Source organism: Mercenaria mercenaria, unplaced genomic scaffold (genome assembly GCF_021730395.1).
Source record: "Mercenaria mercenaria strain notata unplaced genomic scaffold, MADL_Memer_1 contig_3316, whole genome shotgun sequence".
NCBI classification, from domain to species: domain Eukaryota; kingdom Metazoa; phylum Mollusca; class Bivalvia; order Venerida; family Veneridae; genus Mercenaria; species Mercenaria mercenaria.
The window spans coordinates 23,520-39,391 of record NW_026461442.1 but is presented as its reverse complement, the minus strand read 5'-3'; the positions used below and the strand labels follow the sequence as shown (position 1 = coordinate 39,391).

General features: G+C 33.6%; 1 protein-coding gene across 3 annotated transcripts in view; it reads right to left on the bottom strand.

Moving 5' to 3' along the window:
* Window positions 1-15,872, bottom strand: part of LOC128552945 (uncharacterized) — a 46,932-nt gene that overhangs the window by 14,264 nt on the left and 16,796 nt on the right. For 2 of the 3 annotated variants that reach the window (XM_053534027.1, XM_053534028.1), the window contains exons 7-14: window positions 13,454-13,664; window positions 13,061-13,182; window positions 11,960-12,076; window positions 9,122-9,416; window positions 7,102-7,443; window positions 6,153-6,231; window positions 5,889-5,947; window positions 3,006-3,077 (exon numbers count right to left, since the gene is read on the bottom strand). In XM_053534027.1, the coding sequence (XP_053390002.1) occupies window positions 3,006-3,077; window positions 5,889-5,947; window positions 6,153-6,231; window positions 7,102-7,443; window positions 9,122-9,416; window positions 11,960-12,076; window positions 13,061-13,182; window positions 13,454-13,664 (1,297 nt within the window). Of the gene's footprint in view, window positions 1-3,005; window positions 3,078-5,888; window positions 5,948-6,152; window positions 6,232-7,006; window positions 7,444-9,121; window positions 9,417-11,959; window positions 12,077-13,060; window positions 13,183-13,453; window positions 13,665-15,872 lie in introns of those variants that run through there. The other variant, XM_053534029.1, reaches the window with a different exon arrangement.

Here is a 15,872-nt window from a genome sequence, read left to right as displayed (position 1 = left end):
AAAAAATATTCTGACCAATTATCATTAAAATTGGAGCAAAAACAAGTATTTTCTTTGACTGACCTAGTAACCTAGTTTTTGACCCCAGATAACCCATTTTCAAACTCGGCCTAGATTTCATCAAGGTAATCATTCTGACCAAATTCATGAAGATTCATTGAAAAATACAGCTTCTATCACATACACAAGGTTTTTCTTTGATTTGACCTAGTGACCTAGTTTTTAAGTCCAGATGACCCATTTTCAAACTTGGCCTAGATTTCATCAAGGTAATTATTCTGACCAAATTTCATGAAGATCAGTTGAAAAATACAGCCTCTATCGCATACACAAGCCAAATGTTGACGGACAGACGACAGACAGACGACGGACATCGAGTGATCAGAAAAACTCACCTGAGCATTGCTCAGGTGAGCTAAAAACTATATTTCGAGATGCTTCAAAACTTCATTCCGACAAATAAACGGTATATACACATGCACATAAATATTATGTTGTTTAAAATTTTTCTGGCCCAGAATGCTTTTAATATGCAATATTATGCGTCATTAAAAGCTTTCATACGGATCTGAACAATAACATGAAAACAAAAAGAATGAAATTTCCTGAGTGAAAAAGGGGCCATATTCTGACAGAATGCCATTCAATGTAAATATACATACATGGGAAGTCACGTTTCCTGTTTGCGAAGCTTTAAAATTTAGAAATATAAAAGTTAAATAAAAATGTTGTTATTAAGACAAAAAATCTGAACGATGAAAAATTAGATAAATTGTTTAATTTGGCATATTTCATTTAATGGCACCGTGACTACACAGGGCCTTTTCGTTGAAACATTCTTGTGAAAGGGATTTGTTGATGTCCTTTGAAAATATCTATTACCTGTCGAGAAACAGCTTTCCAAAATTTTATAATAATTATAGAGTTTAAAAGAAGAAAAGAGGGCTCGACAAACTTTAAAACATGTACATGTGTTCACAAATTCACTTAATAGTTATGCTTTTCTATAAGTTTTGAAAACTCTCTTGAAAACATAGAAAGCGGTTATCCAGAAAGCAATATGCAGTTTTAAAGACGCTCGCTACAGTTTTTCCGAACGGGTTGATATTTACCCCAACACCGTGCCAATTTGGTTGTGTTTCTAATCGATGTAGCTCACTGCAGAGTTGGAGCGGTCTTCTGCGCATGCCCGGAAGTGATTATCTGATGTCGCGTACGGCAAAAATTCGCAAATTATTGTATGTTCGCATGCATTTAATGTATAATATGTATAATATACTGACTAGAGTACAGGGTAAGTATCACCATGGTTACAAAATATATACATTTAAAGTATTTTAGTTCAAATTGCATCAATCCGACATATACTGGAGTCTGTAATTTATACCGGCGCTCCAACTCTGCATTGAGTGACAGCTGTTTCTAATCCCGTACCGTACCCATACCGTACATCCGTATTCGTAAACTATAGGTTTTGTTCGGAGAAAAGCGGAAACTTTCATCGTTCTATGGCATCAAAATGCTTCAGAAACACCTTAAAATCCGCTTATTAAGAAATCTGCCGTTTGATGATTTGATATATCTCTCTTAGTCATTTGCTCAAACACTGAAAGAGTATTTCGTACCAACCTGCGTTGTATAAATGCCCGCCACACCCCACCTCGTTGTAATTTGATTTAAGCGAAAACTAATATGGTGACCTATCAATTTTCTTTTTGTTTTAGATTAGGTAGACATAACCAAAGGTATGTGCAGAGTTTGATTAAATTCTATTATGTGAAACTCGATAAAATAGCAGAAGTACCAACTTAAAATTGACAAAAATATGCAAAACTAGCCATTGGGTTTGCTGAACAAGTATTCCTTTTTTTAATAAATCATTTTCTTTTGATTTCTCTGAGCATGTTTCAAATAGATATATTGTTTTCCGTTATAAAAATGTTTAGATATCAAATGTATGCTGATTATTGTACTTTACTGAAATATATTTTAGGATTATAGAAATTTTGAAAAATGTTAAAAATAGCACCATATCTAGGGGCAAATTAAATTGAAGCAAAGCTGGTGACCTAGTATTTTTATTTCATTTTTCAATACATCATAACATGATCTTTTAATACAAAACATTTCATTAAAATCTATTATTGAGAAAAAAATGCGAAACTGTAGCGAGCGTCCTTAAGCCCTTAGCTAGACACAACTCATTTATACCCTGACAATATGCACATGCTCAAATCATAGCAGTGCATTTTTAGGTTGTATCAGTTCCACTCTACAAACTTTTGGAGGCCGAGCTCCTTTGCTAATTCTCCGAGTTTCTACATTCATTAAATATATGCAAATACATGTTTTTATGAACAATTGTGATAGTTGTCACGGCAATAGCGAGAGGCTTGATCTGACAGAGGCAAATAACAAAGGCAAAGGTTCATGGTTCTTAAATGCAAAATGCTTTCGACACTTGGACAGAAAAGAGTAAGTGATGGAGAGTGTGTTCCAGGGTGAAGGTTCAGAGCCTTCCCCGAGAAAAAATAGAATAGGTCATGAAATAATCCGTTTTCTTTGTTTGTTTGTTGTTGTTTTTTGGGGTTTTTTTGTACAAAAGCAGTGCTAATGATTAAAAGAAATTCGACAGAAGCAAATAAGGCAGTAGTCGTTACGGCCATGGTTGTGAACATTTATATTTCTCGTATATTTAAACGGTTGAATCTTCGTTGAATATACATCTGTATTATACATCATCAGAACAAACAAATTTTAAATGAACAAGAACAAGGCAACAGTCATTTAAATGAAATTCAAATCTCTTCGACATTTTTGTAATTAAATACATGTTTTAGCAAGAATTTAAGCGTTTGTTGCCAACCAGCGGCTTAACACTTTAACGAACTTTTAAGATACAGGTGCACAATAGCCATAATTATCTTATAAAAGTACTTCAGAAAAGCAAATTTTTGGACATGTTAAAAGTGTGCGCATTGCACAGAAAAACCAATTAATATTACCTATTACGATTACCATCGGTGTTGATATATTCTGATCATAATCAACATTGGCGTTAGTGGTCGATGTTCCCTCTGAAAGTAAAAAAAAGTAATAACAAAAAAACTATTTAAAGCACTCTGAATTTTTGGCGTCTAATATATTTTCTTCCAAAGCGATTGCATCAAGGACAAGTTTTGCTGATTTGTTATCATAACATTATGCTGTATCAGTTATGATATTATAAAATGGACCAGTAATGAATAGGATAATTAAGTCATCACAACAGCCCAGATTGACCAAAAATACTGACTATCACTCATATGGGAAAATTAGACCCATCGCGAAAATCGCCACAAAAGCCGATAATAAGTTTGGCCAGGTAAATCTGCTGTCGAGACTGTTCGGTAGTTTTCGGCCTACTCCGTATTTTAAGCCGATGTCTAACAAGTAATCCCTTCTTCGCCAATGTACCGTTAAACAATATTGCCAAGTCTAATTTACAGTGATTACAAATAAATTGGAACTAATCGGAACCTAAATGGTATTTGGTGTATTAATCGGAATACCTGTATAACGATATTCTCAAGAAACACATTATTATTAAACCGAACAATCACTTTGCAAAAATAATTCCTACTATGATCTTACAATCAGATGGAAGCTCGCTTTTATAATACTTTGTTGGTTGATCATGATTGTGGTTTTAATTAGTGTTTTGTGTAATCAAATAACTGCATATTTATTGTTATGTCGTGAATTCCTTTAAAGTCAGATATCGAGCAAGCAATTAGTGTCGAGCCAGCTCGAAAATCGTACTTCAAATTTTGATAGGCCGAATGTCAATATAATGCTGAAACTGCGATCTGCTCAAGATCATAATTCAAAGATTAAAAATCGTGCAAGATCACATATATTGAAATTCAAGTTTTTAAAAATCTTAATAGATTATTCCCGGTATTATATTTCAAGCCTGCTCAAATTTTCAAAGCAACCGAATTTAAAACTTGGATTAATTTTTAAACAGCTGGATTTCGATCTTGCATTAATTTTATTTGCGAGCTCGATCGACGTTTCGAAAATCTAGCACTGAGTGTCGAACAAGTTCGAAAATCAAAGTGAAATTATCAGTCTGAATATCAAGCAGGTATTGAATTAAGAGCCAGTTTAAAGATCGCAATTTAAATTTTCTTTAAAATGCCGATTGACTAGAAATCCATGCTAGCTCAAAATATTTAGTTTAGTTTATACTTATTTGTTTTAGCTCGATTGTGATGAAAGCTTCAATCTTATTGTAACCACTCTCGAGATAACTTCCTGGATAAAATCCAGTACTGATGTCATATGAGAAGTCATGATCTTGATCCCAATGGGGCTCGAACCCACGACCCCTGGGTTGAACGGCCGACACAATCTCCACTAGACCACTGCTCCCCTCAAAATATTTGATTTTCGATCTTCCTGCTGGCTGTAATTCTAATTCTGCCTCGAATTTCGATAATTTCTTTTGATTTGAATTTCGTTTTTCGAGTTGGTGCGAAATTCAATGTAAGCAAAATTCAACGCCATCCTTCCGAAAATTTGAATTTCGATCTTCTACTTCTAACTTGCCCAAAATATACCGCCTCAAATTTCAACGTTTGAAACTTTTAACGGTCTTTTTTCTTCTTACACCTTCGAAATTTCATTCAAGCTCGAAATCAGTTCCTCAAGATTTCCATTTTCAACAGACTCGATGTTCAATGCTCGAATAAAACACTGAACATTTCAGTTTCGAGCTTCGAGCAAGATCCAAATTCGATGCAAACTCGAAATTTTTCTTTTTGAAATTTTAAATTTCGATCCTCAAGCTGTTTGAAATTGACTATTGGTTGTATACAAAATCATATTATGGAGCGTCCACTAATTTATAAATCCGTACACGTGTGCAGTTTAGCGGGTGAGAAGAAATCAGTCTTACCGTTAAGGAGCTTAAATTCCGTAAGAATTGACGGAAATATACGAGAATGTTCGAGTCTTTCCCATAACGATAAAAAACCTATACACATCTGCAAAATACTTAAAAAATACCATTTTCTTCTTCACCTGTAAAAGTGAAGTTAATATGAAACAGTAGCTAAATGAATATAGATTATTAAGTCGTTTGCAATGGTCTTCAAGGGCAAATAAGAATCCATTTATTCTTTGTTTAACAGAAGACATTTCAGCAAATTATCCCTATTTTACTATATATCTAATTGTAGATAGACAGACATAAAGTATACGCCAAAAAGACCATTAATCGATTTTAAAAATAAAATGTTCATAAGAAAGACAATGCGTTAAATACTATCACATCGTTTGCAAAGCTAAAATACCTATAATACTTTTCCCATAAATTTGAATAAAGTAAAGGGCTCCTTCTTTGCGCTATATAAAATATTTTCACTCGTGCGAAAAATCGATGGGTCTAATTTTCCCATATGTTGAGTATACTGTACTAGTCTATAAACAGTTAGTTTAGCAGTTTTCCTTAGTGTACTAGATTCGCTATATTTACTCCTGATACATATGCATTTCACAATATTGTCCACTTTAACCATATTCAACCATATTATGTATCAAATATTGTACAAAACTGGTAAAAATCCAGCCAGTCACATATTGCAATATTTGTATAAATGAATCCTACACAGCTCAAACTAATCGTTCGCACTAAAACATACAAAAACAGTATACAAATACAGTTCAGTGTTTCTAGATCGGCGAAACGATATAGGAACACAAAGAATTGATTATGAGTTAAATCGACAAATTTTATGTTTGCTACTGCTGTACAAAATCCTACAAATATGGTAGGTATACGCCTAATGAAAAAGCAGTAAATGAACAGTAATCTCAAGTATGAGAAACAATACAGAATGTACCTCCGTTGCCATTTCCAGAAGTGACCTCAGTCACAAAGCTACTGTTATGTACTTTATGCCTGTGAAAAAAGAGCACAGTTATTACAAGCACACATTTTATATAATAATACTATGTGCATTAATTTTACTCATTAATAAGACAATAGAAATTCATCAGATTTAAAATTCCTCTATCTCAAGTAAATTGCAGTAACAAGTAAGTAGATTAAAAAGCTAAAATTAAATTTAGAAATATATTTTCTGCCAAGCATAATAAGATCTTACTTTTGAATAGGTTTGCAGCTGAAGCCGTCGTGATCGTCTCTAAAATATCCTTCCTCACATGATCCCGTGCAAGTTCCGTCTTTAATTGAAAAATAATAAAAGAAATGCTTTAAAGTATACTGGGCGTCACTGAAAAGTTACCACCTATATATACCTCATTATTTTTTATACATTATTGACGTCACGTTTTTATGGCCTGTGCGCGGTATATCACACACAGACCCTGTCTGATTATGTCTCCTTGCCAGTTTCATGTTTGTAAGGTGAGAACAGCCTATACGACATCAAATTTCACGAACTTTAAGTCCGGCGTCAACCATGCTAATGGCCTGATGACGTTGAGCGTCCCTTAAATATGCCATTCTTAGCAAAGATATTCTGGTTTTGAACGTTTTTTTCTTAGTCTATCGGCTAACTTTCAAGTGAGATGAATAATTTGCGATAAAAGCTGCATACATGTCGACTTTGCTCGAAAAGTCATTTTGCATGTGCAGGCCGTGACTCAAATGCAGTTCATTGAATTTATCAACTCTTTACACCAGTGACTACTCAGTTGGGTCAAAACGTCGTCGCGTTGTGCTTTTAACACAGTTCAGTGCGATTTTCAAAATATAAGGGTCAATGGAGTGGTAACTTTTCATTGACGCTGAGTATATATTGAATGATGTTTTACCTACAGTGATGCAATAACTCATTTAAGCATTGAAACAAAAATATGCACATGTTTAAGATTAAACTTAGTTAATATAAAAGTAATGAACTTCACAAACACGTTGGCATCCTGACATTTGCTGACTACGCATTATTCGTCAGTTTCCATACATGTAAACATGCCTTAAAATAATCCAGTGCCCATTCAGGTTGTTTCTACATATTCTAGTGTTGCACTTCGTGTACACACATTGTCTCTTAATCATTTTAAGACATAAAAAGTGTGTTCACCACTTACTTGGAAGAGGATATTGTGTTGCCTTACATTGCTGATAGTCACTTGTATGCACACAGAAGTAATGGTTATACTGCTCTTTCAAATCATAATCAAGAAGAAATCCACCTTCTCTACTGAAATACCCGTCTCTGTAATTGCAATACACTTCGGCAGGTGATTCGTTGTCACCTTCAGAATACACGATGTACTTTTCACTCATGTGTTGAAGGTCCCGATGCGTGTCATAACAAGCATGGATACAGTCTGATTCGTGTGACTGAAATGTGCCTTTCGGGCATTTTTGTACTTGCAGATTAACAAAATCAGGATTCATTGCATCCATTACAGCTGTCATCAGATAACCTACAAATAGAGCAATACAGGTATTACACATAAATGGATGAAAAATACAGATTCTTAACAAGAACGATGTCGACATGTATGCCAAACAAACCTTGAAAATTATAAAGTCCAGAATTTGGCTTATTAAAAAAACGATCTGACATGGGAGTACCATCTTAATGTACATATCCACGTAGCATATACTCCATATTGATGGCATCTGAATTGTGTGGAAACTAATACATGTCAGAGTAGGATACACTGGATGTAGTTAAATCGTTAAGTCCGGAAAAATGAACTCAAGAAAAAATAATCAGACATAAATATCCAAACAATATGCTAATTTCCATCCGTGTTTTTGATATATACCAAGTTTCACTTGAACTAAATGAAAACTATGATAGGAGTTTAGCACAAAAGAGAGTATGACGGAAGGACAATTCAAATACGAAAAGCCTTCTGGGTCTTTGACACTGGGGATATACATGTAAAAATATAGTTACATATTTTGTTTTAGATGTTGTTACATTTTCATTTAAACTTAACAAAAATCTAAGCGAGCATGTGAAGTCATTCAGTTATTTCACACACACGCACGCACGCACGCACGCACGCACGCACGCACACGTGCACACAAGCACGCAATCACACACACACACGCACACACACACACACACATATATATATCAAATATTATGAGGAGTTCATGGTGCATTTATAGGAGTGGGAGTAATTGCCATGTGGTTAAGGTGTTGTCCGTTTAGTCAGGAGTTTGTATTGTCGAACCCAATTAGAATCATGTCTATAGTTCTTCTCATATGATTAAAATACTGGTCTTCTCGGGAAGCAGATTCGAAAGAAGTTCAAATAAATTTCAAGCTCATCACATGTCAGCAAACAGAATTGTTATAAACTAATCATTTAGTGAATGCAATTAAGGAATCTGGAGTGTACTTCGACTCAGATGTTGCCTGAGTTCGAGCCTCCCTCTACATAGTATATTTAATGAAGAACAATACCAGATATTTTTTTCAATAGAGATAAAATAATGTAAAATATGTTAATACATAGACAGTTTTAATTATCAGAGTTTTGATTATTTAAGATTCATGTCATATATAAAGAATGGCAAATTCATAGACCTTAGCGACAGTTATAATACCAAAGGTCCCAGAAATCTAATCTCTGTGAAATAAGCCGCAGGTTCAGCTACTGAAGGATATCAAGAAACCCGATTTAAAAAAAAATGAGCTCAAAGCCTATCCAAACCCAGTTCTAAAATACTTTTCTGCTTTGCTTAAATATATCACTTGTATTGGAATACTCTTCGGAGGGTGAAAGAGCGTAACCAACAAAAATCGTTGTTATAGTCGGTCGGTAACATTCTGCATCAGGTACCGCAAGTATTACAATCTAATTAGTATAAAGAAATATTTCTTTAAATTGTTGATCATGCGGGTACCACCTTACCTCTGTCTACAGCTAGCTACTTTTCAGCAAAATTATATAAAATAAGATAAATTTATAATCTATATCTGAGTGAAAATTGCTTATTTTAAGACATCTAGAAATTATTCAAGACATGAGGACATGTTGGAGGAATGCCATGTATGAACGCTTTACGGTTTTGACATGCACTTAACTATATCAAAAGAATTAAACATTTTTTTTAAAGACGAGATAAGAATAAAAAGTATACCTTTTGCACATTTCAAATCTTTCTTCAAACATACGAATACCCCTGTCCCTTGTGCATTTATACAAACTGGCTCTTCATCTGTATGGCAAAGCTCCCTGAACTTACAGAAGTCAATCAAAAGCCTAAGTGATTCGTCATTTGTTTGACAAGTGGATTTTGAATTATAGAGCGTTACGTCGTTACAGGTGTTGGTACGAAGTAACTGTTTTGACTGTACCATTTCTGTGTTTGACACATCTGTGTCAGGTTGGGCTGCATAACCTGACCCAAAAACGGTTGTCATGAAAAGGCAAACCTGAAAACAAGGAAGTATATATTAACTTGAATTTTATGAAATCTATAAATGCATGAACTTTACTATACGAGTCATAAATGACCTATAGCGATCGCTTTTTTATTTTGTTTTTCAATGTCTTATGAAATTATTAACTACGTGTTTTAAAGGTCCGTTACTAAAACCCGAACGAGTATTATATGAAAACCAGAGTTTGTAGCTGAGACTTCCTATTTACTGAAAATATGGCCCACTGCATCGGTTCTGACCAAATAGTCATGAATATGTTCAAGAATAACTAACAAATAAACAAAAAATGTTGCCTATGTCAAACCGAAAGTATGCTTTCCGACTGCTTACGAACCCGTCGAGCATCTTCGGACTTTTTCGGAAGAATCCTCCGAAACGAGGCTATAATTTATAAATAGATTCAAAATATATCATATACCCAAACGATAACGTGATGTTTACAAACTTAGCACATGGAATTCAACAATTTTGTAACTCACAAAAACTTAATGAAAATCATTCTTATAATACAGGTAATATACAGCTATACTACAAGTTTTCATAAGGACAATTCAGGCCCTTCCCGAATAAAAGTGCTTTTACAACTTCGTCTGTAAACTTTTTCAGTTAATCTCTTTTCAGTATAATTTTAAGAATATAAACGAGTAACTGTCTTACACTGCAGAAACAAAGTATGATTGAAATTTACCTAAATACACTTATTTATGTACACATGGCTACATTAATTTAATAAGATTTTAGACATTAAACACATTGTCTTGGCCTAATATATGTCACTGTCAATTTTAAATTTAAGTTTTGTACATCTCATAATTTTCGTGCAAGTCGTGCATAATTACCATCATGGAAATACAGTTATTTTGTTGCGCGTCTTAAATGGATATTCGTTTGAAACAATTTTAAAATCACGTGATCCCGAAGAATTTCCGACCGATTACGGAAAAGCGATAAACACGAAAGTAGGACAAAATGACCCCCCATGTCAGTCTAAGAAAATACAGAAACAATCATTTGTTTCTCTGTACATGTGTTGATTTCAAGGGAATATTGCACGGCTATCGTATTGTTTAGTACTATATTTCAAAATGTGTAGTCTTTTTTTAAGATTTATGTCTATTCATTTGTCTTTATTTTGCACCTTTTTAAGTTTTACGAAAGCCAAATACCAAGTAGTCTTGGTGATCCTGAAAATTCTGTTTACCGCAAAGTTTCACTTTTGTTATTTTGCTGGGATTCCATTTGCCATATGAAATAGCATTTCTTTTGACAAAATGATCACTAACACTTTTTTATCTGACGGTTTGGGAAACGCTTATATAGTACTTATTATTGCACACTTTCTAATTTACGTTTCGGCCTTACTTCCTATATCGAAATGTCATTATTTGTAAATAGGTAATTGTCTCAGTGACACAAAGGGTAGTCATATAATCAGATAAATAATATTTGTTCCTAGTTGTGAATACATTAAATGTAAATTTTCTCAAAATTACAGCCGCTTTTGCATAGTTTATCTAGTTGATGGATGCAGTATTGCTGCTTTGTAGATACAATTCTGACAAAAGTTATCAGTCTAAACAATAACAGGTATTTCGACTAAAATTATTATAATATCAGCCTCGCCCGGGGTGCAGACTCTTGACCTAACGATTCATAGATCTGCGTTCTCCCTACTATGCTATGTAGGTGGGATAAAGTTGCTCAATTCATATCCCACGGCCTCCTGTAAGCACCACACTACAGTAGCTATTATTGCAATGCAATATATATATTAAACAACGTATACAGATACATACCTTTTCAAAGACAGAAAAAAAGCAGATAATTTTAATAAGCAATAATTTGAAGTCCTTCAAATAGCCCAAACAGATATATTAGAAACGTGGATTGTATGACTATCTCAATAACTGAAGTTTCGAAATGATATGTGCACATGTAACCGCAACGATGTTCTTGCCTCAAGCATTTATCAGGAACACTTTTGAAAACAAATTTAAAAAAAAAACGGTTTTAGACTAATTATCATATTTTGTTTTGACAACTAAAGACAGTCATAATATAACCGTCTGTGTATGATATACATCTGCTTCACCGCATCAGACGTTGTGTTAGCTTATTTACTTAAAAAGTCAAGTTTTAACAAGTCCAATGTGAAATATCACTCAATATTAAATGGTGAAGATACTGGAGTTTTGCTTACAACAAATTGTCAAATTTATGAATAGATGGTAGAGTACATCACAGGTTGTATTATTGAAGGTGTATTTCTAGTGATCTATAGGTCTATGCATAAAAATGAAAAAGTGCGTCGCGCTCTGCACTAAGTTTTACTTTTTGCTGACGAAATTGATACAAGTATTACCAAAATATTACACATTTGCAATCTTGCAATGGGACTGGAGAGGTAACTATTTCCATACTTATCTGTAAAATGTCATTAGTGATGTCATTTCACTGTGCCTGTTTCTCGACACGACACAAAGCTAATAACATATACATCTCTTAAATAAAGCTAACTCAACCATTCTGCTCACCATGAAGGGTTTAAACATTCTCCAAACTCTACCCTTAGAGTTCATTGCACTAACAGCTACAGATATGTCCTTGTATGACAATTTCTCAGGTAAAGGCATCCTTGGTTCCCACTTTTCCTGTTTAAAACATAGACATGTTTGTAAATAGTTCGTATACATTTTCATAAACATAATATATAATATTTTAACTTGACTATTCTTCACCTTCAGTATTTGTCAACTTACAAACGCATCAAACGCGCAATAATTTCCATATTACCATCAACTTGTAACTCATAGTTAATGTTCAACAAACTCAAGCAATTGGGACTTAAGAGGTTTTGGTAAGAAAACTTTTCTTTCTATTTTCAAACAAATCCAAAGTAATATTGCAAAGCTTTCTTTATTAGATTCCTAGCTTTGAATGTACACTCAAGAAACTAATTTCAAACATTTGGTTAAAATGATAGCCTACTTGCAAGTGTTTCGTCTGTCAAAAGAATCGGAATTCGTGGCAACAAAATTAAATTATTGACAAAGGCGAGTGTATTCCAGAATCTTGAGAACGTCCTTCGAGATTACGAGAGCATTTCTTCATAAAAGATGAAGAAGAAATTCAATCAGAATAATAGAAATAAATTGATGTCCAAAGAACGGACAGTCACAGTCAACGACTGTAATCGGTCAGCCGCGGAGGCCCGTGCTAACGACATACCGACACTTTAGCGTACAAACGAAGGAAAGAAGTGGCACTAGCTGTTACGAACATGGGACCGTGTTTCAAAACGCACTGCACTTTAACGTTCTTTTATATCAGCTGAATTTAGTAATATTTAGCTATAGTTTCTATTCTACTTGACGAGTGCAATTTAATGTATCTGTATACATTTACATTTCATTTATATTTCTATCATTTTAATGTAATTTTTAATCATTTCAGCATGCTGTTCTTAAAATGATGGCCTATAAAAATGTCCGATGATCTTCTTTGGTTGTGTACTGTAGTCTTTGAACAAAAGATGTGGCCTATAGAGCCAAGTGGACTCTATTCAGAATCGGTCTTTAACACAGGTTTGACTGTATATGTTATTTATATCACATTATAATACTGTAAAAATAAACCTGTTTAACATGACAATCTTCCATGACGTCACTCGACTCCAGACCACTTTCATCTGGGCAGATATAGGTCTGCAGTTGTGGACTTCTTACTTCTCTATCACTTCGTTCGATAACTCTATGTTCTGAAATGAAACAAAGCTTAAGAACATTACTTCCGTAAAGCCTTTATCATTTATTTGCTGGAGAACACGTGTGTTTTGTTGAGTATTTGCTTATTCATTGTTTGTTTAAAATAGTTTGTCATCATTACAACCCATAACCATAATACCTTAATCATAACACACTTCGACTGAAATAAAACTGTTCAAACGGATCTGTGCCTACATTTTCTGCAGGAAAGCTCTTTACAATCCCAGAATACATACCATAAACAATTATGTAAATAGGTCTTACCATTGAGTGCCAAAGTTGAACAAGCAGGATGATTTGGTTTTAGTAAATAAATCCGTACATTTAACTGCCAATCCGCAACGACTATGTCTACTTGCAATGTAAGGCAGTCGACAAACAAACATATATTCCACCAACACTTTATTTTTCCCCGTGGACGTTTGTATCTGTCAGGATTTTCTTTCAGCGGTGAGTGCAGCGCTGGACATGCTTTCTACAATGTTCGTGTGGTAAAAAATTGCAGTAAATACCTTAAAAGTGCTGTGAATTTATTTTGATAAAGGCAAACATTTCATTCAGGTAATTTGTATCTACATATTTTGATATTTCTATGTTTGTTCATTTAATCTAGTCTTATATGGTAATATTTTTAATATTTTTTGCACGAGTTAAATGTTACTCGTTTATGTCCGGCCTGTTTTTGTGTGTTTCAAACAAAAGTCAGTAACAACAGACTATTAATTTGTTCAACATTTCCAGATTTTAGCATGTGGTAATTAAAATTATATACTTTGTTCAAATAAAGATAGGTCGCATCTGAAAATATTTACTAAAGAAAACATGACAAGATTAAACACAACTCCTTTATTGAGCTACGTGAGGGTCACTTTAATATACGACAGGATAGGATCGAGGACTTCTTTTGTGACAATAACTCATCAACATTTTAATTTACGCTTACTTCTCTAATGTAAGGATTTTGCTACCTGAAATCCAACTAAGTCATCTTAGATAATTATTTTTAAACGAATTCAGAACTTTGACAAAAACTGACATGCATGCCCAACATAACTTGCATGCCTTAAACATATGTTTTAGACTGAACATAAAAATCGAGGTAATATGTTTGTAAAGCTTCACAATGCTTGTCAATCAACAGCTAGGAACCAGAAGACGAAAAACAGTATTGCCTTAGACTCTTTCCTGTAATGGTTGATTACATTCGATATTTCCTAGTTAGAGTACTAAATAAAACAAAACACTGCCACTGCCATAGCCTTGAGTGAAGCAAAAATTCTGTACTTAAAACTACACTGAAATTTTTTATATTGGTCATAACCGTCAATGAAAAGCAATTGAAATAACATTTAATTTACCTATGCATGTGAGAACGTTTAAAAACTGGAAAAAAATGTAAATATAACTGATGATGTAAATGGTTTAATCATTGTTGTTAATTTGGCAGAAAGAGGAAAAAAGTGACATTACATTATGTGAACATTTAAATAAAAACTACGCATGTAAAAACTGTCTAAAACTTTCAATATAAATACCTTAAAATTTAATGATAACTCTGATAATAACTATCAGTCCATGTACAATATGTGGCTATATTAGACTAGCATTAGTGTTAGAAACACAATAAAATGCGACCCCTAACAATTCTTTAAGTTATTTTCATCCTACTTATCTAATATTGCCATCTACTCTACATGTATTTGTTTCAATATGCATTTCAGACGTTAAAACATCATTTTCGGTAAACTTAAAACAAACTTAAACATGCCGTTAAAAAAAGCGAATATTCGTAGTGAAATGAAGAAATATCAATTTCATTTGGCGATCCAAAACAGACTTATCGACTTCCGCTATCTTGGACTAAAAACAATTTTGGCCAAAATATATTCACACAAAATGTTATCATCATGAATATTTTTCAACTGTTCATAGAATACATGTATTTATTTTATGCTAACTAATGAAATACTGTATTCTATCAGTTAAATATTTTCATATCTCATCACTCACACTGTGAAAATATGAAATCTATATTTTCACACTGTGAGAGATATAGCTCCGCCCTCTCATCACATTGTGTATGAATTTTAAATTATTTTCTTAAAACAGGATGAAAATTGTAGTCGCACTTTGTTCTTTATAGTATATTTCTCGATTCAAATTATTTTACTTAAAGAGAATTTCATACCGTTATACAGCAAAAACTAAAACAAAATGGAACTTTATGTTGCATGCCTCTTTATAACGTCACAGCACGTCTGACGTCATGTCTGTTTACGCGCGTCTGTTTCCCGCGCTGAGATTAAAATAGTTGCAAAATGCACATCTTAACGTAATTGAGCATAAAATAAAAAGAAAATTTGTTTGTTTTTCGTGAATATGGAATATATCTCACCTCGAAGTGAGAAAATTTTCACATTTTCTGAAATTTTCTCACTTCTCAGTGAGATATATTCCATATTCACTCAAGACAAACAAATATCCTCTATAACATTAACAATTAGTAAAACCTACGATTATGTATTTAAGCTTCCCACCCTCCTTCGTTTGTCTTATTAGGCGCCTAATTATGCCCTGTGTCAGTCGTCACCTGCTAACTCGCCGGACCGGTTGATTTCACTATAGTCTGAATGCGTGAATCTACTAGTGTGATACAGATTGAAACTTATTTTGCTAGTATATC